At 41.5% G+C, this 26,908-nt stretch overlaps 1 protein-coding gene across 4 annotated transcripts in view; it reads right to left on the reverse strand.

Annotated features, from left to right (window-relative positions):
* Positions 1-26,908, reverse strand: part of LOC126195302 (uncharacterized) — a 51,343-nt gene that overhangs the window by 20,343 nt on the left and 4,092 nt on the right. For all 4 annotated transcript variants that reach the window (XM_049933857.1, XM_049933859.1, XM_049933858.1 and 1 more), the window contains exons 3-7: positions 15,780-15,905; positions 9,695-9,820; positions 6,445-6,636; positions 3,969-4,091; positions 3,259-3,438 (exon numbers count right to left, since the gene is read on the reverse strand). In XM_049933857.1, the coding sequence (XP_049789814.1) occupies positions 3,259-3,438; positions 3,969-4,091; positions 6,445-6,636; positions 9,695-9,820; positions 15,780-15,905 (747 nt within the window). The remainder of the gene's footprint in view (positions 1-3,258; positions 3,439-3,968; positions 4,092-6,444; positions 6,637-9,694; positions 9,821-15,779; positions 15,906-26,908) is intronic.

Genomic DNA, 26,908 nt, shown 5'->3' on the forward strand with positions numbered 1-26,908 from the left:
ATTTCTCGCGAGTTACTGTTTAAATGCAGACTGTATTGCAGTCGCAAGGGTTTTACACTCGCCTTCCATGCCGTCTATTTTCTCTTTGCTATACAGCTCTTCTGATACGGATTATGGTGGTAAAAAAGATCTCCATGTGCAGGTTAACACTATGTTATGATGCGAATTAAGGCTGGACATATTTCAGTGACAGTCATTTCAAATTTAAATTCTTTTACTTTGCACGTAACTTATCGTAAATGATATAGGAGTGGCACAAAACAATGAATTTTGGATTGTTGTTGAAAGGGGGCTGCAAACGCGGTAATATACAAGTGAAAGCGTGTTTTTCGAGCATATTTTGGCGGTGTCAACTTTGAAGAGCCACAGACGGCAAACCATACTTATGTCAATAATTTACTTTGTACAGTTTAAAGATAACCCGCAAATATTCGCAACAGGCACAGTTATTACTGGGGATATCTGCACTTGCGCAGACCTGTTACTATAAGTAGTGTTGTTTTCAAGTGAAAGCTGTGAGAGGATTATTAGCGCAGAGATTATAAAAATTAAAATTGGCAGCGTCTATAGTTTGCATGTTATGCTCGTTCTCTTCTATTCTCCTCCCTTCATTCCAGTATAAACGCTTGTTCACAAGTATAAACGAATGGCAGTGAACATTGGCAAATTATCTATGAATACTCGTTTGCAGCAGTGTAAACGATGTTTTACACTCGTTCGCTCTAGCATATATCAGGATTTAGAGGGACCGATGATCTAACAGTTAGATGACGGCTATTATTCATTTATTTCACTGTTGCGATTCCAGCTCTAGAGCCATTTTCAAGTACCAAGGGAAAGGTCTTGTAAGGTAATGCTTCTTAAATTGTTTACCAAATGTTACCACACTATGCTTTGCATTTTGTTATCCATATGTTATATTGGTTTCAGTTTTCACATTGCACACAAAAATGCCTCTACACCCAAAATTACGATAGTGAAGTGAATAAACAGTTTTAAAAAGTCCAAATCGCAGCAAAGATTTCATTTAAAAATTATATGACATGATTCTTGTACAGGAAGGGCTGCCACGTTATATCGAACGTAACATCGACAAAATTTAAATAGGATCGAATGCTTATGGCTCTTTATTAATTCTTACTCGTAACTGATTTATTGATTTACCTGAATTTAAAATCCACTCGCGTAACCTTTCTTTATCTTTGACGGGAAATCTGAACATTTTTAGTTGAGGATTTGTTCGTCTACTCATTCCACAGTTGATATACTCGTAGGTCCTCGGTATGACGACTCGATCCACTACCACCGGTATGTCAGAAACAGCTGTACTTCACAGACGCCAAAGAGTGGAAAGCTGCACACATTTGACCGATGTTGCCACATATTTCACAGAACGGAGTGCCATCTAGTGGTTGATTCCAGAAGTAAGGGTGTGACGCTGTTGCCGCCTGGTGGCCGTTCCCTGACAAGGGTTGCCTGCTAGACCAAGCGATCGGGCAATCTGTTTCTTACGTGATCTGGGATCAAATGAAATTTTGCTTTGGGCTAAGGCATCAGTACTAGGCCAAATGGGAAAAGTTTGGAACTATAAAAAAGAGATCTGGTAGCATCTCTCCCAGTTAATTTACAAACTACCTTTGAACTGTCACAGATGTGGCACATTTGCCAAAACCATTCAACAGCCTAGATAACATAAAATATTTTTTATTTAAGACAACAGGTTCCCACAGGTCTTAAAATCTTTTGTTGTAAAACACATCCATTTTACACTGACTTCACACCCAAGATGTCAAGTGGATAAGAATAGCGCATTAAGAAAGGTTTGTCACCATTAAAATATTTAAAAACATAAAGCAACTTGTGCAATCAGCTATGCCCATACACATATTGCTCACATTGCTTGTTGCATCCTACAAACGTCGTACACAACAGCACAACTGTTTACATATGCTGGACATGTTCTTTTCTTTTTCTCCAAGCTAAAATTTAGCTGTTCATTCTGCCTATATAATTTCCTATAGAATTATGTTTCATTATTCCACTGCATATGCAATAACTTCATTTATCTGGACTATGTGAGACCTGGTGTAATCTGGATTATTGAAAATATTCTACTAAGTGCAAAAACTCTGATATGTACTACAATTTACTTTGGCTTAACAAGAAACACTTTTTTGGCACTAAAATCCTGCGTTTTGCTGTAGCCTACTCGTGTTTGATTACTGAAAAGTTGCGAAAGTTTCTTTTGGTTCAAACTTGTGTGGTATTTGATAGCAGCATGATTGCATAGACATTTCACTAACATCAGGATTAATGAGGACTGTATAAATTAAGTTCTTGTGTGCATTTAACTTCATGACGACACTTGCAGAATGTAATAATTTCACTGGGTTCATTATCATACATAACCACTCAACATTAGCCATTGTCAACTGCTGTCCTGAAGAAGACTTTAAATGAACTATTATTTTGGAATTTTTCACCAAAAAGTATGAACTGCAATGTATCCAGGAAATGCAAAACTTATTACTTAAGAAATTATTTCCCTCTTCCTACACCTTCGGGCAATTTACACCACTTTTTCAAGTCACCTGAACAGTGTAAGAGGGAGGTTTCAGTGTATTTTCAATCTTATGAACAGAAATATCACAATGACATTGACATGCTGCTGCAATATTTTGGATGCTACACTGGAAGAAATAACTCTGCTGCCCCTCGCCTACTATAACATCAATGATACCTCTCTGCCTGACTACAGTCCTTGCAGTGAGGATATTTCAGATCATTTTTCGAAGCAGTTTATGAGCAGTATATCAGTCATTAAAATATACTGCATAAAACTATCTGCTGATTACGCAAAGTTACATACTGCTTGAGTTTGTATGTCCTAATCAAGTATTATGTAAGGTAGTAAGGAGATACATCTGCCGCCCCCCCCCCCCCCTCCTCCTTCTGCGTTCAGATCAGAGATATAGCACCAGTTATACTTGCAATGTGAGGCTGTATTTCTTGCTAATACAGCACTAAGATATTCATACAATCATAGACAACACTACTGCATTAGAGTATTGAAGAAGAGTTACAATAATGAAATATCAAAGATTAGCCTCAGCAGTTATGTAGTTATGTGAGCTAGCCACTGAATAATCACAGTTCTGGGGGGGAAAAAAAAAAGCATCTCACTTTTCTTGTAGTTATAACATGCAGAAGACTTGTATTAATTATAAGTAATTATTGTGACTGTTCTTAAATAACAACCTGTGTCACTGATTCAATTTCTAGATCCATGGTACGGAAGCGTCTCCAATGCCGCATGAGGAACCAGAAACGCTGTTTGGCACCCATGGATGTTGGTGCATACAGACGCAGCATCATGGCATGTAGAACAGGATCTCTATCGAGTGGCGGCCGTCGTGCAATTATCTCAAATTCATAGAGCTAAACGAAAAAAAGAAAATATACATTTCTTAACATTTCTGAGAAATATTAACAACACTTCAACCTGTGGCCAAATAGGATTTTGTTAGAATAATTAGAATTTGAGGTGGGGAGGATAGGAACAGTAAATTTACAGTCACTGAATTTTTGACAGTACTCTGCAAATGCTTTCATATACTACATGCAAAATTGGAAATACCAAACTTCATACTCTAGGTATGTGAGAGAGAACTTATTCAGCCGTCCTCATGTCAATTCTCAGCACAAATACTGATATTAGCGTATTAGCTGGAAGCAAATAATACTGAAAATACATTACTGAATATAAATATAATACAAAAAGAATGCAGAGAATGAGAAGAGAGTATGTGAGACTGGCGGAGTGAGGGAAAGCAATGGGGATTAATGAGAAATAATGAAGATGGGGAAAAGGAAGAGAAGTACAATGAAAGTGCTGTGACAGAGAGAACAGTTGTGACAACTGGGGATATGTGAATACTGGACAATCAGAGTTGTCACTGTCATTTTACCTTCTGCACTTTTGGCCTGTCTATTACAGGAAATGCACAATACTGCTCCAAGTTCAGGATACCATCATCATGAGCAACTGCCTCCGATTCAAGAAGGTAGTACCTTGTTGATTGACCTCCTCCCTGAAAGAAGACATGAATACGTTATTTACAATAAAATAACTCTGTCGAACATCAGAAGGCACGACTTAAAAAGGAGAGATTCAAATGTTCATTCATGATAGAATAATATTCATATTGTAGCAGTTATGAATATGTATAGCTGATTGTTAAATGATGTGTGGCGAGTGTCAGTTGTATGCCTCCAAAGAGCAAATCAAATTGCACGCAGAATTAACCGAAACTACAGCCTTTTCTGCTACTGCTTCCTTATCTCCAGATAAATTTTAAGTTCACTGAAGATCTTCTGTCTCCTTGACTGTGGTAGCATCGGAGATTGAACCTACAGCAGGTGTTTCAGCCACATGTGGCTACTGAATAAGGGACTGAGCGAAGGCCACAAAAACTTGAGGGAAAGCAGAAAATCAACTGACTTTTTATATACTCAGCAATGAAAACACAACAACAACAGAATGCAAGGTAGTCCTTACAGAATGGGACAACAATCCACCACTGCAGATTACCTGCCATATTGTAATTCCTTCACAAAAATCAGAAGTTACAAGAGAAAAACTATCAAACAAGAAATAAATGTTCCTCCAGTCCTAAGAGAGCCCTAACCAGTAAAATGTGGAAAACCATCTTGAGAGAAAAATGGGAGATCTTGCTATCTAAAATTCAAATGCATAGGACAGCAACTGTTATCCAAGCAGCAAGGATGGGTGGAGTGCAGTCAGCTCGCAGAGCAAACACTTGCATGCAGTATTATGGCAATCACAGTAGGCACATGTGTAGTTTTGTTATGTGACCAGATTCTTACAAAAGCGATTCTAGACACAATTGACTTCAAAGTAATGGAGGCCAGTACATAGTAAAGAAAGATGGCAGCAACATAAACACTAAATCCTTTCTAGTGATTTAACAGCCAAATGGCACTGTCAAGAACCTGCATCGAATGGGCCTGGACTACGCGTCTCTGTGGGTTTACTGCCTTGGTGGTGACAAAACTGTCTGCAATTTTCACACCCAACAACTACTGTAACCTTTTAAGCAGAGTGGCAGAGGAGACTCCTTGGTGCTTAGGTTGGCCACACAATAGTGTTGCCAGACAGACACTCATCCACGAAAAGAAAAGTGTTCCTCCACAGCAGCAAGAATTTAAATTAAATGGCTTTTTTCTTTAATGATATGGGACAGACACATAGTTACTTTCTTAAATGATACGTTCTGTGGATATTAAAATTACTTTGACTCCATCATTCAATAGGCCTGTACTGATGCAATGCGTTGGTGGGTACCGATTATCAAAGAAAAACTGATCTTTTATTAGATATTTGCATATTAAGTTTTGTGGCTTTTTAAACATTCCCATGATAGTGGTCACTACATTTGTATGTTTCCTTCTTTCATGAATGTGGGACTGAAGTCATTAATCTAAAAATTAGGTACACTTTCTTCCTCAGGAGTGAACAACACAATCGCTGGGGTCTCTCCACACGTGTGTGAAACATCGTGGAGAAGTCTCAGATTTACAATATTATTTCCTTATTACTTTACCTTTGTAGAAAAGATACACAAGCATGAGCATTTCATAACCATGCAACTGACAACACTATTAAAGAGACTGGGGGAAACCCAAAACAATAAAATGCCATGACGAAAACAACACTGAAAATATAAACAACAATGACACACTATAATAATTTACAACAACTTACAAATCTTACGAATATGCAAGTGGCAGTCAATAGTTTTTCAGCAAAACCATCTTAGCATTGGACTGCGAACATAATAAATAAAACTGCATAAATGATCAAGCATGGCCTTTTCAAGCAAATTTCTCATTTTGGCCCCACCAGATGATTTGAGAATAATAAACATTTACGGCACTCTCTACAGCAAACTGGAGCAGCACAAGATCTCTCTAGAGAACATGTATCTGAAGCTGCCTCTACTGCAGTAAGATTTTCATTTTGGTTTGTGGCATACTTTAGTTATTGCACTTTCCTCAAACAAAACATCTACTTAATTGAGACCTTGGAGTATAGGTAAATGATTTATTTTTACTACATAGGCCACAAGCACCACGAGTATTGTTATTAGAAGACACCTAGACAACACCACATCCAGGGAATAATAGAGAGATGACACATGCAAAAGCAACTCTCAAACCACATGAAAACTGAATAAATTTATACAACTGAAATTACGATCTTACAAAATTCTCTTGCTAAGACTTAATCCAACTACACATTACAATGACATGTCATAAAATGAACTGTTTAACGCAACACCTTACAATGATTTAGAATGGAAACGCAGTATGTTAAATACATTACTGTCCAATTAGAAACTATAGCTTATTTGTAGCCATTACCTTTGGTAGAGCAAACTCTGGAGGTGGTTCTTTACTCTTTCTCACAATGCATTTCTCTCCATGGCCATAGGTAAATGACAGTGTTTCACTTTCTGGAGAACCTGGGGTGTTATATCCATGTGACCCGTAAGAGGCTGAACCAATGGCAGCTGAATCTGGGACTCCATATGTTACTACAGCATTATTTGGAACCTGCAGAATCACAGTAATATTAGTGCAACAGATACAAGTATCAACATAAATACACTATTCTAGAACCTTCATTCAAATAGGACCATGTAGTAAGCATGCATTATTCATATCTACATCTATGTGATTACTCTGCTATTCACAATAAAGTGCCTGGCAGAGGGTTCAATGAACCACCTTCAAGCTGTCTCTCTATTGTTCCACTCTTGAAAGGTGCGTGGGAAAAATAAGCACTTAAAATAAGAGAAATCAGGGCTCGCACAAAAAAATTTATCATGACGATCATTTCTCCATATGTAGGTGGGTGCCAACAGTATGTTTTCGCAATTGGAGGAGAAAACATGATTGAAATTTAATGAGAAGATCCCGTCACAATGAAAAACACCTTTGTTTCAACAATTGCCACTCCAATTTACGTATCATGTCTGTGGCACTATAATTAACGTATCATGTCTGTGGCACTATCTTCCCTACTTCGTGATAATACAAAAAGAGTTGCCCTTCTTTGTACTTTTTCGATGTCATCCGTCAGTCCCACCTAATACGGATCCCACACTGCACAGCAACACTCCAGAATAGGGCGGACAAGCGTGGTGTAAGCAGTCTCTTTAGTACACGTATTGCACTTTCTAAGTGTTCTGCCAATGAATTACAGTCTTTGGTTTGCTCTACCAACAACATTATCTATGTGATCATTCCAATTTATGTAATTTGTAATTGTAATCCCTAAGTATTTAGTTGAATTTACAGCCTTCAGATTTGTGTGACTTATTGCGTAATCAAAATTTAGTGGATTTCTTTTAGTACTTATGTGAATAACTTCACATTTTTCTTTATTCATGGTCAGTTGCCACTTTTTCCACCATACAGATATCTTATCTAAATCTTTTCAATTTGTTTTGGTCATCTGACGACTTTACAAGACGGTAAATGACAGCATCATCTGCAAACAATTTAAGAGACTACTCAGATTGTCTCCTATGTCATTAATATAGATCAGGAACAATAGACGGCCTACAACACTTCCTTGGGAAACACCGGATATAACTTCTGTTTTACACTATGATTTTCCATCTATTACTACAAACTGTGATCTTTCTGACAGGAAATCATGAATCCAGCAGCACAACTGAGGCGATATTGCATAGGCACGCAGTTTGGTCAGAAAACTGCTTTTGAGGAATGGTGTCTAAAGCCTTCTTCATCAGCTGGAATTTTAAATAGATTGTAAGATTATTTACATGGAAGAGCAGAACCCAGAGGAGTGAATTATAATCTTGAGACTTCCAGCTTCTCCTCTTCCTCATCTACCACTTAATGTGTACCATCAGTAAGAAATTGTTATAATGATCCTGTTCTATTATGGCACACAGAAATAATCTACATCTACATCCATACTCCGCAAGCCACCTGACGGTGTGTGGCGGAGGGTACCTTGAGTACCTCTATCGGTTCTCCCTTCTATTCCAGTCTCGTATTGTTCGTGGAAAGAAGGATTGTTGGTATGCCTCTGTGTGGGCTCTAATCTCTCTGATTTTATCCTCATGGTCTCTTTGTGAGATATACGTAGGAGGGAGCAATATACTGCTTGACTCTTCGGTGAAGGTATATTCTCGAAACTTCAACAAAAGCCTGTACCAGGCTACTGAGCGTCTCTCCTGCAGTCTCCCACTGGAGTTTATCTATCAACTCCGTAACGCTTTCGCGATTACTAAAGGATCCTGTAACGAAGCGCACTGCTCTCCGTTGGATCTTCTCTATCTCTTGTATCAACCCTATCTGGTACGGATCCCACACTGCTGAGCAGTATTCAAGCAGCGGACGAACAAGCGTACTGTAACCTACTTCCTTTGTTTTTGGATTGCATTTCCTTAGGATTCTTCCAATGAATCTCAGTCTGGCATCTGCTTTACCGACGATCAACTTTATACGATCCTTTCATTTTAAATCACTCCTAATGCGTGCTCCCAGATAATTTATGTCATTAACTGCTTCCAGTTGCTGACCTGCTATATTGTATCTAAATGACAAAGGATCTTTCTTTCTATGTATTTGCAGCACAGTATATTTGTCTACATTGAGATTCAATTGCCATTCCCTGCACCATGTGTCAATTCGTTGCAGATCCTCCTGCATTTCATTGCAATTTTCCATTGTTAAAACCTCTCTATATACCACAGCATCATCCGCAAAAAGCCTCAGTGAACTTTCGATGTCCTCCACAAGGTCATTTATGTATATTGTGAATAGCAACGGTCCTACGACACTCCCCTGTGGCACACCTGAAATCACTCTTTCTTCGGAAGACTTATCTCCATTGAGAATGACATGTTGCACTCTGTTATCTAGGAACTCTTCAATCCAATCACACAGTTGGTCTGATAGTCCATATGCTCTTACTTTGTTCATTAAGCGACTGTGGCGAACTGTATCAAATGCCTTGTGGAAGTCAAGAAACACAGCATCTACCTGGGAACCCATGTCTATGGCCCTCTGAGTCTCGTGGACGAATAGCGCGAACTGGGTTTCACACAACCGTCTTTTTCGAAACCCATGCTGATTCCTACAGAGTAGATTTCTAGTCTCCAGAAAAGTCATTATACTCTAACATAATACGTCTTCCAAAATTCTACAACTGATCGACGTTAGAGATGTAGGTCTATAGTTCTGCACATCTGTTCGACGTCCCTTCTTGAAAACGGGGATGACCTGTGCCCTTTTCCAATCCTTTGGAACGCTACGCTCTTCTAGAGACCTACGGTACACCGCTGCAAGAAGGGGGGGGGGGGGGGGGCAAGTTCCTTCGCGTGCTCTATAATAATAATAATAATAATAATCATCATCTTGCTCCTACTCCAGACATCAAATGAATTTCAACAATATTTCTGTAACAAGAAAGGGGATACAGGACATAAGATAGGTTGTAAGACATGTGTGATGTAAATTGATAGATATGTAAGGTAGCTAGGCACTGAAGAGAGGTATTAATGCTTATGTGGTTTCCATGTTATCCTAAATCAGTGACAAAAACTCATTACAGGAAATACAAGATTTGACTGACCTGTGAGCCCCCAATGCTGTACTCCACAGCAACAGGACCTTGTTTTGCAGCCCCAACAGCATACTCAACTGGTGTACCATTCAGATTTGCAGGATCGCCCACGACAAACTGGTAGCCAACATTAGCCTGAGAAAGCATTACTGTGTGAACAAAAACATGTATGCAAAGAAAAAAATATAATAATACAAACTGCACTGAAAATTATTTTTCTTGTTGAGTAAGTCTGACATTTTAACTGTTGAAATGATTTTCATTAAAACTTGTTTAGCTATTTATATACTTATTTATTCACAGTGCATTAAAAAAAAAAATCTTTTCGCTTTCAGATATTTCATCTCCTGTAGCAAACTAGTAGGAAAATATACCACAAACTTGTGTAAATTTTCAGTCATAAAATAAGCAAAAAACACAATAAAGAGTGAGAAGCCACAAAAGCACGAAATCTGTTTCTATAATAGGAGTCACCTTGGGCAGACTGGGTTAACTGGCGATGTCAGTAGACGACACCACACTCTCCTGTTCCTGCACATCCACTGTGTGCAGTATACTTGGGAATATAAAACTCCACACTCAGCACATCTATAGATCATTGACAACATATACATTAGTGTTGTGGTCAGTTGCGGATTACTTCGAGTAGTCAATCTGGACCAGAAAGTTACTCGTGAAACATGGTTTAACAATACCATGTTTTCCTGTATATAAGGCACCCCATCCCCTTCAACAAAGTAAATTTCGACTGCCGAAATTAAACTTGTGCTTCATAAAATCCTGGAATTACATGATAAGACTGGTGATCAAAGCTTAAAACTGCCTATGGTGTTTGTATTCTACACCAGGGTTAAATCAAAAAATCTTTTAACGATGTTCGAAAGAGGATAGTTGCTACTCACCATACAGTGGTGGTGATGAGTCGCATGTAAGCACAACGAAAGGACTGTTGGAAAGTGAGCTTTCGGCCAACATTGCATCCAATATTTGCCATTGTTCACTCTTATTTGTAAGATTCACATAATAAAAACTCCATGAGGATTCATGTTGGGCAAAAGCCTTAGGCTGAGCTTTAAGTTTTTCTTTGCAACAATCTTTTTTTACCCAAGTGTCAATTGGGAAAAATGTGCAGGAGACTTTCTGGGGATTTCAGAAGCTAGCTGCAGAGCAGGTTATGCACTGTGTCTGGTAACTCGCTAGGTAGACATATTGACTTTGAAAGGCAAGATTCCGAGTTCCAACGAAGAACAAAGCACACTACAGAGTTCATCTTATTGCTGAGTAAGAGTGTCATTCTAGAGATTTATAAGCTGTTCTCGTAGCACTCGGGAAACTTATTTTTGATCTCAAATTGGTCCAACTGAAACCTGTCAGGAAATTTATCACACAAGTAGAATACACTGAAATAAATGCACTGTCAAAATTTTAACAGCTAAGTTGTGTGGCAATTATTTGTAAAATACTCCTTTTGATGCACAAGGAACTACTTATAACAGCCCTTCCTGTCTAGCACTCATCGGCGAATAAGTGGATGTAGCAGTGATTAGAACATAGTGCCGAGCACCGCGACTTCAAAAGTGCACACACTTTAATTTTAAGCACTTAAACCATAGCAAAAATGTCTTCCATCATTAATTTTTTGAATAACTTACAGTTCATATTGACAACTGACCTGTTGTTGATGTGATTGCTATACAAGTGACTAGTAGAGGGAACAAAATCAAGACTGTGTATAATGTTACATTACAGAAGACATCCTTCAAACAATTCCTACAGTACAATTCTTATGACAATTTCAGAATAATCTATATTTTGCTAACATGAAAAAGTCCCTTGTTTATTCCCTGCAGTAACTATAAAAAATGAGAAGTGTCTACTGGATGACAAAAACATTTTCCTTCAAGGCACATCTTATAAAAGAAAAATAATGCAATCATGTATTTCACAGTAATTACTAGTTTTATTTACACAAAACTGAAATGGAGTGGCTGTTGTTCTTAATATTGCACTGCATACCAGGCACACGTCATCAAATTCGTAAATTATGGTGATGCAAACTGAACTGAAGTTTAACACTACTTTTCCGTTGATACGCATGTAATAAGAAAAAGCTATTGGAAATTATGTTGTCCAACAATTGCCTGAAAAATGCTCTATATTGTTGGAACATTTTTTTTTAATGAGAGTCTGAATGATACTATTAGTACCAGGTGGAATTCGAATTATATTAACAGCCTATTCGTCGTTATTCTAAAGCAGGGCTTAACAACTGGCCGGTTTTGAGCGCGAGTACTCGCGTCTGCTCAGGCACGTGCTCGCGAGCAGGTGCAAGGTCGCGGAGCAGGGAGGGAGGGGAAATGCGCGCGCACGTTTGAATAGGGCCGCAGTGTGCCTATTGAATTCGCACTGACTGTGTAACGTTTAAAGTACTACGATCAGCTCTAACAGTCACTTCGCTGGTTAAGAATCATGTCAAGTCGCCGTTGTGTAACCCCAACCATGCTTTCGCAGTTCAACCCCCGCTGGGAGGAATTGTATATATTTACAGAAAAAGATGGTGTTGCAAAATGTTTAGTATGTCACAAAATGCTGAATTCTTTTAGGAAATTTAATTTGCAGCGACATTATATGTCGTACCACGCGAAAGACTACGGAAGTGGAAAACGTGATGGACCAGATCGTGCACAGGAAGTTATTAAACTTAAAAGGAAGCTATCCGAAGAAGATCTGGACGATGAAGAAAAATCAATTGAGACAGCTCTTAGAGTGAGTTACAAAATTGCTTTGCTTTTAGCAAAATCCCTGCGCCCCTTCACTGATGGCGATTTAATAAAAGAATGTTTGGTAGTTGCAGCGGAACATTTGTGTCCATCTCAAGTTGAACAGTTTCGGATTGTGCCATTATCTAACATGACCATTATGCGTCACATACAGGACATGGCAGACGACGTCCAGAGCCAGCTTGCAAATATCTGTAAAGATTTTATGGCATATTCTCTAGCTCTGGACGAAAGTGTTGATATCACTGGAACAGCACAGCTTGCCATATTTATTAGAGGTGTTAATAGAGATCTTCAGGTGAGGGAGGAGCTCCTCGATGTAGTAGCCATGAAGAACACTACAACCAGAGGTGATATTTTAAGTAGTGTTGAAGAAAGTGTTGAAAATATAGGATTGTCCTGGAATTATTTAGTTTCAGTGTCTACAGACGGTGCACCAGCGATGACAGCGAAAAAAATCAGGTTTCGTTGCGCTGTTGAAGGAGAAAATGCAAAAACTGACCATGCCGAATGAAATAAGGGGCGTTCACTGTGTGATCCACCAGGAAAACTTATGTGCAAAGAGTATCACTCTAAAAAGTGTGATGAGTGTTGTTGTTCGTACAACCAATTATATAAGGAAGCATGGGCTACAACACAGGCAATTTAAAAGCTGTGCCTTATTACAGCGAGGTCCGCTGGCTTAGTCCTGGCGAATTATTAAATCGATTGTTTTGCCTATTAGATGAGATAAATACGTTCATGGAAATAAATAACATGAGTGTTCCTGAATTGAAAGATCCTTCATGGAAATGCAATCTCGCGTTCTTAGCAGATTTAACTAGCCATCTGAATGCTTTGAACATTTCACTACAAGGTAAAGATCTGCTAATTACTCATTTCATAGATCGAATACGCGCTTTTAAAATGAAATTGACACTTTGGGTGAGTCAGCTGGAAACAGGAAATCTAGCTCATTTTCCTAAATTATCATCTATGCAAGATGTTCACAAAGACTGTGAACGTTATTCACATAGTTTAGTTGCCCTTAACGCTTTCAAGATCTGACAGCACTAGACAGTGATTTTGATCTGTTCTCCTCTCCATATTCGGCGAATATTGAAGAGATTCGTCCTCACCTGCAACTAGAAATTATTGGCCTGCAGTGTGCTGCTCATTTGCACAAACTGGCAGCTACAATAATATCAATGTTCGGTGCCACGTATGTTTGTGAACAACTGTTCTCTGCAATGAAATGTAACAAGACGCGCCTGAGAAACGCATTGTCTGATCGAAATTTAAACTGCACGCTGCGCCTACAATGCACAAGAACAATTACTCTGAACATAGACCCAATTGTAAAGGGCAAAAAGTACAAGATAACCGAGAATCCCACACTTCAGTGACACCTTCTATTGTGTAACAGTTCACAAATTAATACGAATGTAGAGGCATACACTAAGCTAATAAAATTATTTGGCACGTGTACATTCTCCTTTATTGGTTTCATTTGTCGCAGTAATAATTCGTGAGTGATGTCCCTGCAGGTGGCCGCGGATTTACATTGACTGGCGGCAGCTGTTGTGTGCCCCACGTGACTCCCCACTCTCCGCTCTAGTCCGGTATGGGGGTAGCGTGCTCACGCTGCTCCGTGCTCGCACCTTGCTGCTCACAGCTTGCCGCGAGCACGTATGTTGTGAAGCCCTGTTCTAAAGGAAGGGTTGATGTTATGTCCACATCAAGAGTCCAGCAAAAGCAATGAATCATTCTCTGCAAATGGCAAGACGATGTTTTCGATGTAATATTGAAAATTATTCCCTCCAACTTTTCCAGATTTTGCTAATCTGATTATAAGACTTTTGCAGTAAATAGACCTTTTTTTTAAATTTTTGGTCCTAATTTACCTGGGTTTCCTGAAGGCAGAGATAAAGTTGTGGAAACAGTAAACCACTGATACTTCAACACTGGTATTGTTGTTTATGAATGTCTCATAGTATCCATGGTCTGCACAAGCGACTGTTTCTGCCTGCACCCCCACCCCCCTTGAAATGATGAACTGCAGTTTGCACAAAACCTGTCTTGCTTTATATAGACAGCTTTTAGGGGATAATGAGAAGCCTTTGTCTTCACATAGTTACAAATTACTCAGTAATATTACCTATTAATGACATCTCGTCTAGACATTTGCTGGAGGTAAACTTCATAATTTAGCGACTTCCTTCTCCAAATAACTTTGTGTATCTGTTTAACCAGGTCAAAGAAACCTGAACATCACTTTCAATTCAGAGTACCCAGTCTTGTACCAAAAGAAAGCGCTGGCAGGTCGATAGACACACAAACAAACACAAACATACACACAAAATTCAAGCTTTCGCAACCAACTGTTGCTTCATCAGGAAAGAGGGAAGGAGAGGGAAAGACGAAAGGATGTGGGTTTTAAGGGACAGGGTAAGGAGTCATTCCAATCCCGGGAGCAGAAAGACTTACCTTAGGGGGAAAAAAGGACAGGTATACACTCACACACACACCCATATCCAACCGCACATACACCGACACAAGCAGACGTTTGTAGAGGCAAAGAGTTTCGGTAGAGACCTGTGTCTGTGGGCGGAGAAAAAAGCTTGTCTTACACCTTTTTTTTAAAAAAAATTATTTACTGATGCAGAGGTTTTGGCGCCAGTATTTATCTTTGTGCCTGCAAAGCATGCCTGTGTAGCGCTACATATATTCGACGGCAGAAGTTAGTTCTGGCGGCACCTACCAACATTTTTCAGAACTTCCACTTACTTTGCACTCGATTCTAAGCCGCAGGCGATTTTTTGGATTACACAAACCGGAAAAAAAGTGCGGCTTTGATTCGAGTAAATATGGTATATGGGTTTTCATGAGAAGTAGGTGATTTTGACTGCATATCAAGTTGTTCTTGTTTTGTCTTTGCAAGGTAGAAAACATGACTGGATACCACATTACCGAGACACTCTGGGACCAGCACAAAGACAGATGCTGTCAGCAACTATATGCCAAGAAATCACAAAGATATATATCTGGCATGTCGGATTGGAAACCTTAACTATTTACCACTAACGTGGAGAACAAAACTCACAAAATTTAATACCACGAGAGCACAATATGTCACGTACATCGTCTTTTGCATACACTTTTTGGTTCCGTATGAGAAGGTCTGTCCAAGCTCACTGAAAAAGAGAAGTTTCTATGGCTACGCTCAGTCTACATTTAATGAAAAGTATGTTGGACATATACAATCCTGCTGCATTCTACTAAGATATAAACTGTTTCATGTTACAGAGTATACTGAAAACATAACTCATACATACGGCATTCTGAGTAGCACCTGATGGGCAATAGACTGCACCTCCCGTGGCACCAACCTGAGGTGCAAGTGTGTAACTGACTGGTGCGCCATCTTGAGAGTACACAACATAGTACTGCAAACCACCATCCTGCAACAACAAAATTGATCACTTCATTCGTAAGTACATTCCAATGTTACAGCAATACTACTACTACGGGAAACTGCTATCAAATGGCTCTGGGCACTATGGGACTTAACATCTGAGGTCATCAGTCCCCTAGAACTTAGAACTACTTAAACCTAACTAAACTAAGGACATCACACACATCCATGCCCGAGGCAGGATTCGAACCTGCGACCGTAGCGGTCGTGTGGCTCCAGACTGAAACACCTAGAACTGCTCGGCCACATCGGCTGGCAATCTGCTATCAGCCACAAACAAACAGAAAGTCATAATACACAGATGTTTAGTACTTTGGTTTTAAAATTTAGGTTTCCTGTTAAAAGTTGTGTGTGTCCCAACAAAATCCAAAGACTACCAGTGACCATAAGTCGGCCAGTTGTTCCAACAAAGTATTTGGCGCTAAAAGGAAGACAGTTAAAGAAATGAGAGGGGTCAGGGGGGAAGATGGTGGGCGGGGGGGAGTCGGAAGATGGGGGGCGGGGGGGGGAGTCGGACGATGGGGGGCGGCGGGGGAGTCGGAAGATGGGGGGCGGGGGGGAGTCGGAAGAGGGGGGGCGGGGGGGGAGTCGGAAGACGGGTGGCGGGGGGGGGGAGTCGGAAGACGGGGGACGGGGGGCGGGGGGGGGCCGGAAGACGGGGGGCGGGGGGGGGAGTCGGAAGACGGGGGGCGTGGGGGGGGGGAGTCGGAAGACGGGGGGCAGGGGGGGGAGTCGGAAGACGGGGGGCAGGGGGGGGGAGTCGGAAGACGGGGGGCAGGGGGGGGGGAGTCGGAAGACGGGGGGCAGGGGGGGGGAGTCGGAAGACGGGGGGCAGGGGGGGGGAGTCGGAAGACGGGGGGCAGGGGGGGGGAGTCGGAAGACGGGGGGCAGGGGGGGGAGTCGGAAGACGGGGGGCAGGGGGGGGGAGTCGGAAGACGGGGGGCAGGGGGGGGGGAGTCGGAAGACGGGGGGCAGGGGGGGGACTCGGAAGACGGGGGGCAGGGGGGGGGGGACTCGGAAGACGGGGGGCAGGGGGGGGACTCGGAAGACGGGGGCAGGGGGGGGGACTCGGAAGACGGGGGGCAGGGGGGGGGACTCGGAAGACGGGGGGCAGGGGGGGGGAGTCGGAAGACGGGGGGCAGGGGGGGGGAGTCGGAAGACGGGGGGCAGGGGGGGGGAGTCGGAAGACGGGGGGCAGGGGGGGGGAGTCGGAAGACGGGGGGCAGGGGGGGGGAGTCGGAAGACGGGGGGCAGGGGGGGGGGAGTCGGAAGACGGGGGGCAGGGGGGGGGAGTCGGAAGACGGGGGGCAGGGGGGAGTCGGAAGACGGGGGGCAGGGGGGAGTCGGAAGACGGGGGGCAGGGGGGAGTCGGAAGACGGGGGGGCAGGGGGGAGTCGGAAGACGGGGGGGCAGGGGGGAGTCGGAAGACGGGGGGGGCAGGGGGGAGTCGGAAGACGGGGGGGGCAGGGGGGAGTCGGAAGACGGGGGGGCAGGGGGGAGTCGGAAGACGGGGGGGCAGGGGGGAGTCGGAAGACGGGGGGGGCAGGGGGGAGTCGGAAGACGGGGGGGCAGGGGGGAGTCGGAAGACGGGGGGGCAGGGGGGAGTCGGAAGACGGGGCGGCAGGGGGGAGTCGGAAGACGGGGGGGGCAGGGGCGAGTCGGAAGACGGGGGGGGCAGGGGCGAGTCGGAAGACGGGGGGGTGCAGGGGGAGTCGGAAGACGGGGGGGCAGGGGGGAGTCGGAAGACGGGGGGGCAGGGGGGAGTCGGAAGACGGGGGGGCAGGTGGGAGTCGGAAGACGGGGGGGGCAGGGGGGAGTCGGAAGACGGGGGGCGGGGGGAGTCGGAAGACGGGGGGGGCAGGGGGGAGTCGGAAGACGGGGGGGGGGGCAGGGGGGAGTCGGAAGACGGGGGGGGCAGGGGGTAGTCGGAAGACGGGGGGGGGGCAGGGGGGAGTCGGAAGACGGGGGGGGGGGGCAGGGGGGAGTCGGAAGACGGGGGGGGGGCAGGGGGGAGTCGGAAGACGGGGTGGGGGGCAGGGGGGAGTCGGAAGACGGGGGGGGGCAGGGGGGAGTCGGAAGACGGGGGGGGGGCAGGGGGGAGTCGGAAGACGGGGGGGGCAGGGGGGAGTCGGAAGACGGGGGGGCAGGGGGGAGTCGGAAGACGGGGGGGCAGGGGGGAGTCGGAAGACGGGGGGGCAGGGGGGAGTCGGAAGACGGGGGGGCAGGGGGGAGTCGGAAGACGGGGTGGCAGGGGGGAGTCGGAAGACGGGGGGCAGGGGGGAGTCGGAAGACGGGGGGGCAAGGGGAGTCGGAAGACGGGGGGGCAGGGGGGAGTCGGAAGACGGGGGGGCAGGGGGGAGTCGGAAGACGGGGGGGCAGGGGGGAGTCGGAAGACGGGGGGGCAGGGGGGAGTCGGAAGACGGGGGGGGGGGGGGGAGTCGGAAGACGGGGGGGCAGGGGGGAGTCGGAAGATGGGGGTAGGGGGGAGTCGGAAGATGGGGGAGGGGGGGAGTCGGAAGATGGGGGCAGGGGGGAGTCGGAAGATGGGGGCAGGGGGAGGGGGAAGATGGGGGCAGGGGGAGTGGGAAGATGGGGGCAGGAGGGAGGGAGAGGGGGTGCATGTAGCAAGGCGACTCTGATAAGTACAAGTAAAAATCCAACCAAGCACAAATTAATTTATGATTTCTACACAATGGTAACATTTTGCAATGATGAATACACTGCAAGAAAGACAATGTAAAAAAAGAAAATGCACATTGAAAGACTTGTTCATAAAGGAAAGAGGCCCATATATTGATTGTGGAAGCCAGAAATCAGAAAGTTGACATATTTTGCATACTTTCATTAAATAATATCACACAGGACAATGTTCGGGGGTAACTCACTTTTAAGAAAGAAAGTCTTAATTTGCAAAGACGTACTGTACGAAAAATATGTGGTGCTCACCCACAAACACCTTGATGTTCAGAATGTGTCCTGTTAACCAAACCCTTCCTTAGGCAAATTATGCCACAAATTTCTTTTCGCCCTAATTCTATGATGGTTGGAACTTAAATAGTGGCAACTATTTATTCACAACCGATACAAAAGAGTTACATGTTTGCACCTGTTACTGACCTTCAAAGTAGTCACCAGCAATGCGTAGAACCCATTGCCAGCGATGTGGAAGGCGTAGTATACCATTAGCAGAGCCTGTCCTGTCGATGGTGCGAATGGAGCAGTCTACTGCCTTTTGAATCTCTGGAACAGTTCTGCTAGGCATTGTGTTTTTACCTATTTGATCCTCTCCTGTCTTCACTATTTCTTCTCTCAAAGCTACTCATTGATTGTCTACTGTATTGCTTTCCCCCGTTAGAGTCTACTGTTGACTAATGCTCCTTCTGAAACTTTCTACAACCTCTGGTTCTTTCAACTTACCCTGAACCCACCTCCGTAATTTATGACCTTTTTGCAATTTATTCCGTCTTGACCTACAGTTCATAACCAATAAAACTGGTCAGAAATATAAAATTTGGTTCTGAAATCTCTATCTTACCATTATACAACCAGTCTGAAATCTTCTAGTGTTTCCTGGTCTCTTCATGTAAAACAACCTTCTTTCAAGATTCTTAAACCAAGTGTTTGTAGTAATTAAATTATGCCCCATGTAAAATTCAACCAGGCGACTTCCTCTTTCATTTCTTTCCCTCAGTCCATGTTCACCTACTATTATCCTTCTCTTCCTTCTACTATCAAATGCTGGACCCTCACCAAATTAAATTTTCATCTCCTTAACTATCTAAATAATTTCTTTTCTCTCATCACTGTCCACTGGAGCCATATTAAAAAAATATGGACATTGCTGACTGCTGAAAAATGTGATACATAAGTCCATCATGCTTGTCATCATCTTTTCTTTCTTTCACATTAATTTGGGGTGGGGGGGGGGGGATGGGAGACACACCATTCATTGTGTTTTGATCTACACAGCAAGTTAGGGTATCACTATGTTGCTTTATCTTCGGTCCAAGCTGACATGTTGTAAACCTACTGTATACTTTGCCATATTTAAAAAACCTTGAGGTATAAAATGTTACCGATCACAATAGTTAATGTAGGAGTACATGAAGATTAAAGCATCATGTGAGAGTTGTTATTTAGGCATTTTATTATCATTTGTTTAAATAAACATATTTGCTAATTTGTATGGAGCTGTTCTGTCCATTACCTAAGACTAGATTAATATCAACTGTTTTCTGCTTACTATTTATTTTTTACTGTCACTCTGTGGTTATTCAAATAAATGTGTAGTGCATGTATTCCTAATTCATTTAATAAAACAAAACTTTTACAAAGTTTTCATGTTATTTATACCGAAAATGCTCAACAAAATGTTTATGTGCCCAGGTGTAAAGTAACATTTTATATATGTTAAATAAAAACTGTTGTTGTGCATGGAAATCCAGAGTCTCTGAAAAAATTTATAAGAATGTCATCTACTGCTCGATTACGGGTAAAATGTAACAATGCTACTACACAAAAAGAAGTGAACTTCCATGACATTGCAGCCTAGGGCATACGAATCATGTGAGTATTCTGAAGTTGGCAAAAGTTTAACATGACTACGTGGTCAAAGATCCCAACGAGTTGCGCATAATGGGAAACGGTCATATCTTCCACTCAAAGCTACCAAAAGGTATCCTAAACACACCTTGGAATTAATACATCCGGATTCGTGGTGGCCAATAGAAACAACGTCTATTGCTGGAAATAATTATTGTTGCTGAGAGACCCAATTCAACTTGTTGAAGAGGCTATCCCAACAGCTACTAAGGGAACAGGGTGCAACCAATCGCAGACTGTGGTGCATACTGGAACAAATGATGCCTGTTGTGTGGGCTCCGAGGTAGTACTTGGACCATCCCAGCGACTGGCAGAGATGGTTGACAAGACCAGCCTTGCGCAAGGAGTTGCGACAAAGCACACAATTTGCAGTATTGTCTCCAGAACTGATCGTAGCTTGTTGCTTTGGAGTCGAGTGAAGTACCAAACCGGATCCTTTGAAGGTTCTGTGACAAGCTAAGCTGCAACTTCCTCGACCAGCGCCATAGGGTTGAGAGCTGTATGATCCCCCCTCGTTGGGTCAGGTGTGCAGTACTGCTACTCAGGCAGCTGACTATGTGTAGAGTGCACCCAAGTTTTTTAAAGATTATGCAGCTCTCCATCTAATCCAGATACCAACAGCTATAGAACACCCTGATGTATCAGTGTAAGAATGAAGAAGAGGCCTCCCATATGCGAGAGTACTGAGATCGTAATGGTTACCTGCTGAACCATTTGCAACAAAGTGCCACAGTTTGAAGGGCTCTTGAAAAGCATTGAAGCTCACAAAATACTAGGTACAGAAAGCAGGTTGAAACCTGAAACTGACAGTTGAGGGATGTTTGGGGAGAATTTAAGTGTATATTGCAAGGTTAGGCTAATGAGAAATGGCAGTGGCGTATTTGTCGCAGTAGACAAGAAACTCAGATCCACCAAGATAGAAATTGAAGCTCCATGTGAGATTGTTTTGGCAAGACGCAATATTAGGAGTGGGCATAAAATAATTGGCTCTTTCTATCGCCCACTATACGTAATTCTATCTCCTCATGTAACTGAAAACTATAGTGAAAACCTCAGTTCGCTCGTACATAAGTTCCCCAATTCTAAAGTAATCATTAATAGAGACTTTAATCGCACAAAAATCAACTGGGAAAATTGCAGTTTTGTTGGTGGTGGGTGTGATAAGACATCCTGTGAAACATTATATTAAATGCCTTCTCTGAAAACTACCTAGAACAGATAGTTCAGAAACTCACTCACAACACAAATGTATTGGAGCTAATGGTGACAAACAGACCTCAATTCTTTGAGGATGTCCACATTGAAACTGGTATCGACGACCAAAAAGCGATTGTAATAACAATGATTACCAAAGTACAAAACACAAGTAAAACAAGAAAAAAGATATATATGTTCAGTGTAGTAGATAAATAATCAGTAGTGTCATAGCTCGGTGAGGTTCTTGAGACTTTCAGCAAAGGGCAGGAGCAAGTAGAGGAACCACAGCTTAAGTTTAAAAGAACAGTTAACCATGCACTGGATAGATATGTAATCAGCAGAACAGTCCATAATGGGATGAACATCCACGGTGTACAGTCACTGTAAAGAAACAGACCATGGCTTAATAGGTATAAAGAGCAATGTGTGATGCCTTCAATGACTACCGTAGTAGAATGTTGTCAAATGATCTTTCACGAATCCCAAGGAAATTCTGGTCATATTTAAAGGCTACTAGTGGCACCTAAGTTGGTATCCAGTCCCCAGTGAATGACACAGGAACTGAAACAGAGTAGCAAAGCAAAAGCTGAAATTCTTAACTCTGTTTTCAAATATTTCTTTATAAAGAAAAACCCAGAAGAACTGTCCCAATTTAATCCTCATACCACTGAAAAGATGAACGAAATGTCAGTGGTGTTGAGAAAAAGCTGAAATCGTTAAACTGGCAAAACTCCAGGGCCCAATGGAATCTCAGTCAGATCCTACACCGAATTTGTGGCTGTCAGCCCCTCTTCTAACTACATCTATCCTAGATACCTCAAACTAAAAACTGTTCCCACTTCTTCCAAGAAAACACAGGTCACACCAGTCTATAAGAAGGGTAGTGGTATTGTAAAATATCCTTGACATAATTTATTGTAGAATCTTGGAACATATTCTGAGCGCAAGGATAATGAGGTATCTCTAACAGAATGATGTGCTAAATGCCAACTTGCATGCACTCCAAAAACATGAATTATGTGAAACTCAACTTACTTTTCTCACATGACATACTGAAAATTTTGGATCAAGGCAACCAGGTAGATGCAGAGTTTCTTGATTTCTGAATAGCATTTGACCCATTGCTGCACCTACGCTTATTGTCAAAAGTATGACCATATAGGGCATCAAGTGAAATTTCAGACTGGTTGAGGACTTTTTGGTAGGGAGATGTTATCTTGGATGGAGAGTCATCATCAGATGTAGAAGTAACTTCGGGTGTGCCCCAGGGAAGTGTGTTGAGAACCTTGCTGTTCATGTTGTATATTAATGATCTTGTGTACAACATTGACACTAAACACACACATTTTGCAGAAGATGCAGTTATCTATAATGAAGTACTATCACAGAGAAGCTGCATAAACAATAAGATCTTGATAAGATTTAAAAGTAGAGCAAAGGTTGGCAACTTGCTTTAAATTTTCAGAAATGTTAAATTGTGCACTTCACCAAATGAATAATGTAGTATCCTACGACTATAAATCAATGAGTCGCTGTTGGAATCAACCTACTTAGACAAATTCCCGGGTGTAACACTTTTTAGGGAAATGAAATGGAATGGAATGATCACATATATTCAGTCATGGGTAGAGCAGGTGGTAGACTTTGATTAACTGGCAGAATACTGGGGAAGTGCAATCAGTTTACTAAGGATCCCTTGTGTGACCCGTTCCAGAATATTGCTCAAGTGTAGGGGACCAATACCAAATAGAACCAACAAGGGATACTGAACATATACAGAGAAGGTCAGCAAGAATGGTCACAGGTTTGTTTGACCCATGGGAGTGTGGCACAGAAATATTGAAGAAACTGAATTGTCAGCCTCTTGAAGACAGATGTAAACCATTAAGTCTACAAACTAAGTTTCAAGAAACAGTTTCAAATGATGACTCGATGAATACACAAACCCCTACATATCGCTGACATAGAGATCATGACTATTAGATTAGATTACTTACATCATGCAAAGAGGCATTCAAACAATTATTCTTCCCTTGCTGCATATGTGAATGGAATGGGGAGAAACTCTAACAAGATACAATGGGGCGTACTCTCTGGCATGCATTTCCTGGAGATTTGCAGAGTATAGATGTAAATGTAGATGGTTGAAAAACCACAAACCATGAGGTTCGATGTCAACTTACCAAAGGAGTATTGGCTCATTTCATTTAAAATTACCCAAAATAAAGAAATCTCGTTGCCCATCATGTCACAGATATTTGTATAAATTTGGTGTAAGAAATTACATAAATAGAAAGTTATAAAATAATTTTTTTCAGATTTTTTATATCAAAACTGTAGTCAGGGGGCTATTTTGAAATGTCTAGCATTTTCTCCTTCTGGTGTCAATACAAAAGGTAGGTTGAAAGTTTGTAACTACTATAACTCCCTTATTTATAAATCAATTTTATTCAATTTGGTGTCATTTGAAAGATAAAAGGACCACCTATATCACTAAACAATAAAAATGGTGCAACTGTGCATATAAATATGTGCAAATCTGTAATTAATGTCCTTTTTCAATTTTTTTTAACGAACTTCATGAAATTTTTTTCATCAAAATCACAAGTTTCACCATTTTAAATTTTGTCTCAAAGAATTCCTATTGTAAAAAAAAACTGAAGGGTGTTTGTTTGTTTAATCATTTAAAACAGAAAGAACATAAATAATAATATACATGTTTCATTTTGTGACTCTTACCTAGTGGTCACAAATGATCAGTTCTCATAAAACACATTCATAAAATTCTAAAAAGCATTGATTCTGTAAAACAAGTTTTCAATGGACAATATTATGTCTGATTCAAAAGTATATAAATGAGCAGTACTTGTGCTTGCACTAAGAGCAGGCAAAGTCATTAAAATGTTTTCATAAGGTATCCAGCAAATATCAGTGTGAAGTGGCCATGAATAACTTGAGGAAGAGCCACTTAGACTTATGAACTTGACTTTTGCACCTCTGTGTTCTTCACTTATCACTAGAATTTTTCCAAGCCACCACTGGTTATCGTAGATAGCTCGGACAAATGTTTCTTCTTAAATTGCGTTAGAGGTCAGTGTTTTGAATTCCACGAGGAACTTGAATGAATTTAGTAGATGATGAAACACGCTTTATCAGCAACTTGTTTTCATTCAGTGGTTTGAAAAAATGATTCACTCTTGTCTCAGGAATGGTAGAACCAGTCTCATATCGTTTTTGTAACACATTTGTGAACTTTGTTATCTCCTCTGTTGTAACATACAAGGTTTATATTCCTGGAACATAAGTTTTGGCAAATATAAACAGATCTTTTGGACTTAAAATGTCCTTGTCATATAGATGATGAAAACTTGCTCTTGTTGCTAAACGTTTAATAGTACCACCAACTCCATCACATGCATTTTTGCCAAGACTAGTGGCAAAATAATTCCATTCTGCAGTTACTCCATGATCTTGCTTGTGATGGCACAAATTTAAAAAGTTATTAAAGTTTTTACATTGTGCAGAACTGCCATCACTGAAGTACATAACATGCTGGATGTGTGGTAATTGTTCCAATACATAAGTGAGAGCAGTTTTCTGGAAAACACAGAATGTGTTTGTAAGTAGTGACTCTGAGATTTTGATACGTAATGACGTTGTGTTAGGTTTTGAAGTTTTCGCATGAGATACTCAACAAATTCATCAGTTGTCTTCATTAATGTCTCCAGTGTAGGTAAATCAGTTTGCATTCATTGTTTGGATACAACATTTTCACAATCTTTTAAGGACTCCAGATCCATTAAAAAAATGCACAGTTCATATTCGTCAGGACACCAAGATCAGTGATACAGCATGCACTCCTCGTTTTCCAGATTGCAAACAAGTTTCTGTAGAAGTTCAGTGTACGGTTCTTTCACATGTGCAGCATGCATTAACAGTTTTATGTTTTGGTGATACATGCATACATATATGTTATGCATTCCACAACTGTTCACAGTAACCCATTCTTTTGGCCTAAGTTCACAAAATTTAGTAAAACCAATTTTATCTTCAGGGTATTTTTCTCGGAAAGCTAAGTATGCAGTTTTCAGCTTATGTAAAATTAGTCTTCTTGTCTTATACACTCTTTTGCCATTTTCTGAAGGGACAGACAGACAGTTTTTTTGTATTAGCAGAAATGCGACTTATATCATCTTCACAGTAAAAATTCTGGAAACGTTTTTCTACATCCTTACCTATTCTGTTTCCCAATTTATGACGCCGTTTTGACGAAATACCATCTTCTTTTAGCAATACCCTCGATTTCTCTACCACGTATTTGGTAGTGTTAAAAAAACATTTGGATTTTTTTTCTTTACTCCATGAAGCTGGTGCTAAGTATTTGTAGTTTATCTTTAACAGAACTTCTGCTGAATTTCTCTTTAAGTTTTCACATTAAAATATTACAGTCTGTACATTCAGCACTGCCAGTTTCTTCAGACACATTTTTCACTGGAACATGTAGCACTTCTGATGCTGTTTGCTGGAATTTTAAAGCTAAGCAACGAGACTTGGATCGAATGTATTCTGGATGCCTGTCTTGTGCTCTCTTGGTAACCTTAGTTCACAACTTTCATTAAGTTTTTGAAGAGCTGTAGATGGATCTGGTGTATATTCTTGATCTTCAATTTCACATTCATCCATCCCTGGAACGTTATCCCCCATAGGAGATAAACTGTCCTTACGGCACGTTACGCACAGCTTGGTACCTGGGCTAAGTCCAAGGGTTTTATATTTCCTTGCCATGGTTAAATAAATGGGTTTCAAAGATTTCTTAGCAGTCTTTTTACCATGCTTCTTAAAAGGGTCACAACAAAATCTTTGTCTTCAAATGTTCCTAAATAGAGCCTTTTGTGAGAACAAACACACTTAATATTTTCACAGGTGCTTCTTAGCTTCAATAATTCAATATCAGCTTGATTCAGGCTTGACATATCTATTAAATCAAGCTCTTCACTGCTACTACTTTTCTTCTGACACACAACAGCTGACATAAAACCTAAAGAACAGTTGTTTTCCATTGTGATTTTTAATCAACTGTGTATTTTGTAGAAAATAACTGGACGGTTTGAAACTTTTTCTTGTTCTCTAATTACCAGACAGTATGGCTGCTTATGTAAGAAGAACAAAATCGAGACACACAGCTTGAGA

The sequence above is a fragment of the Schistocerca nitens genome, chromosome 7 (genome assembly GCF_023898315.1).
Source record: "Schistocerca nitens isolate TAMUIC-IGC-003100 chromosome 7, iqSchNite1.1, whole genome shotgun sequence".
Taxonomy (NCBI): Eukaryota; Metazoa; Arthropoda; class Insecta; order Orthoptera; family Acrididae; genus Schistocerca; species Schistocerca nitens.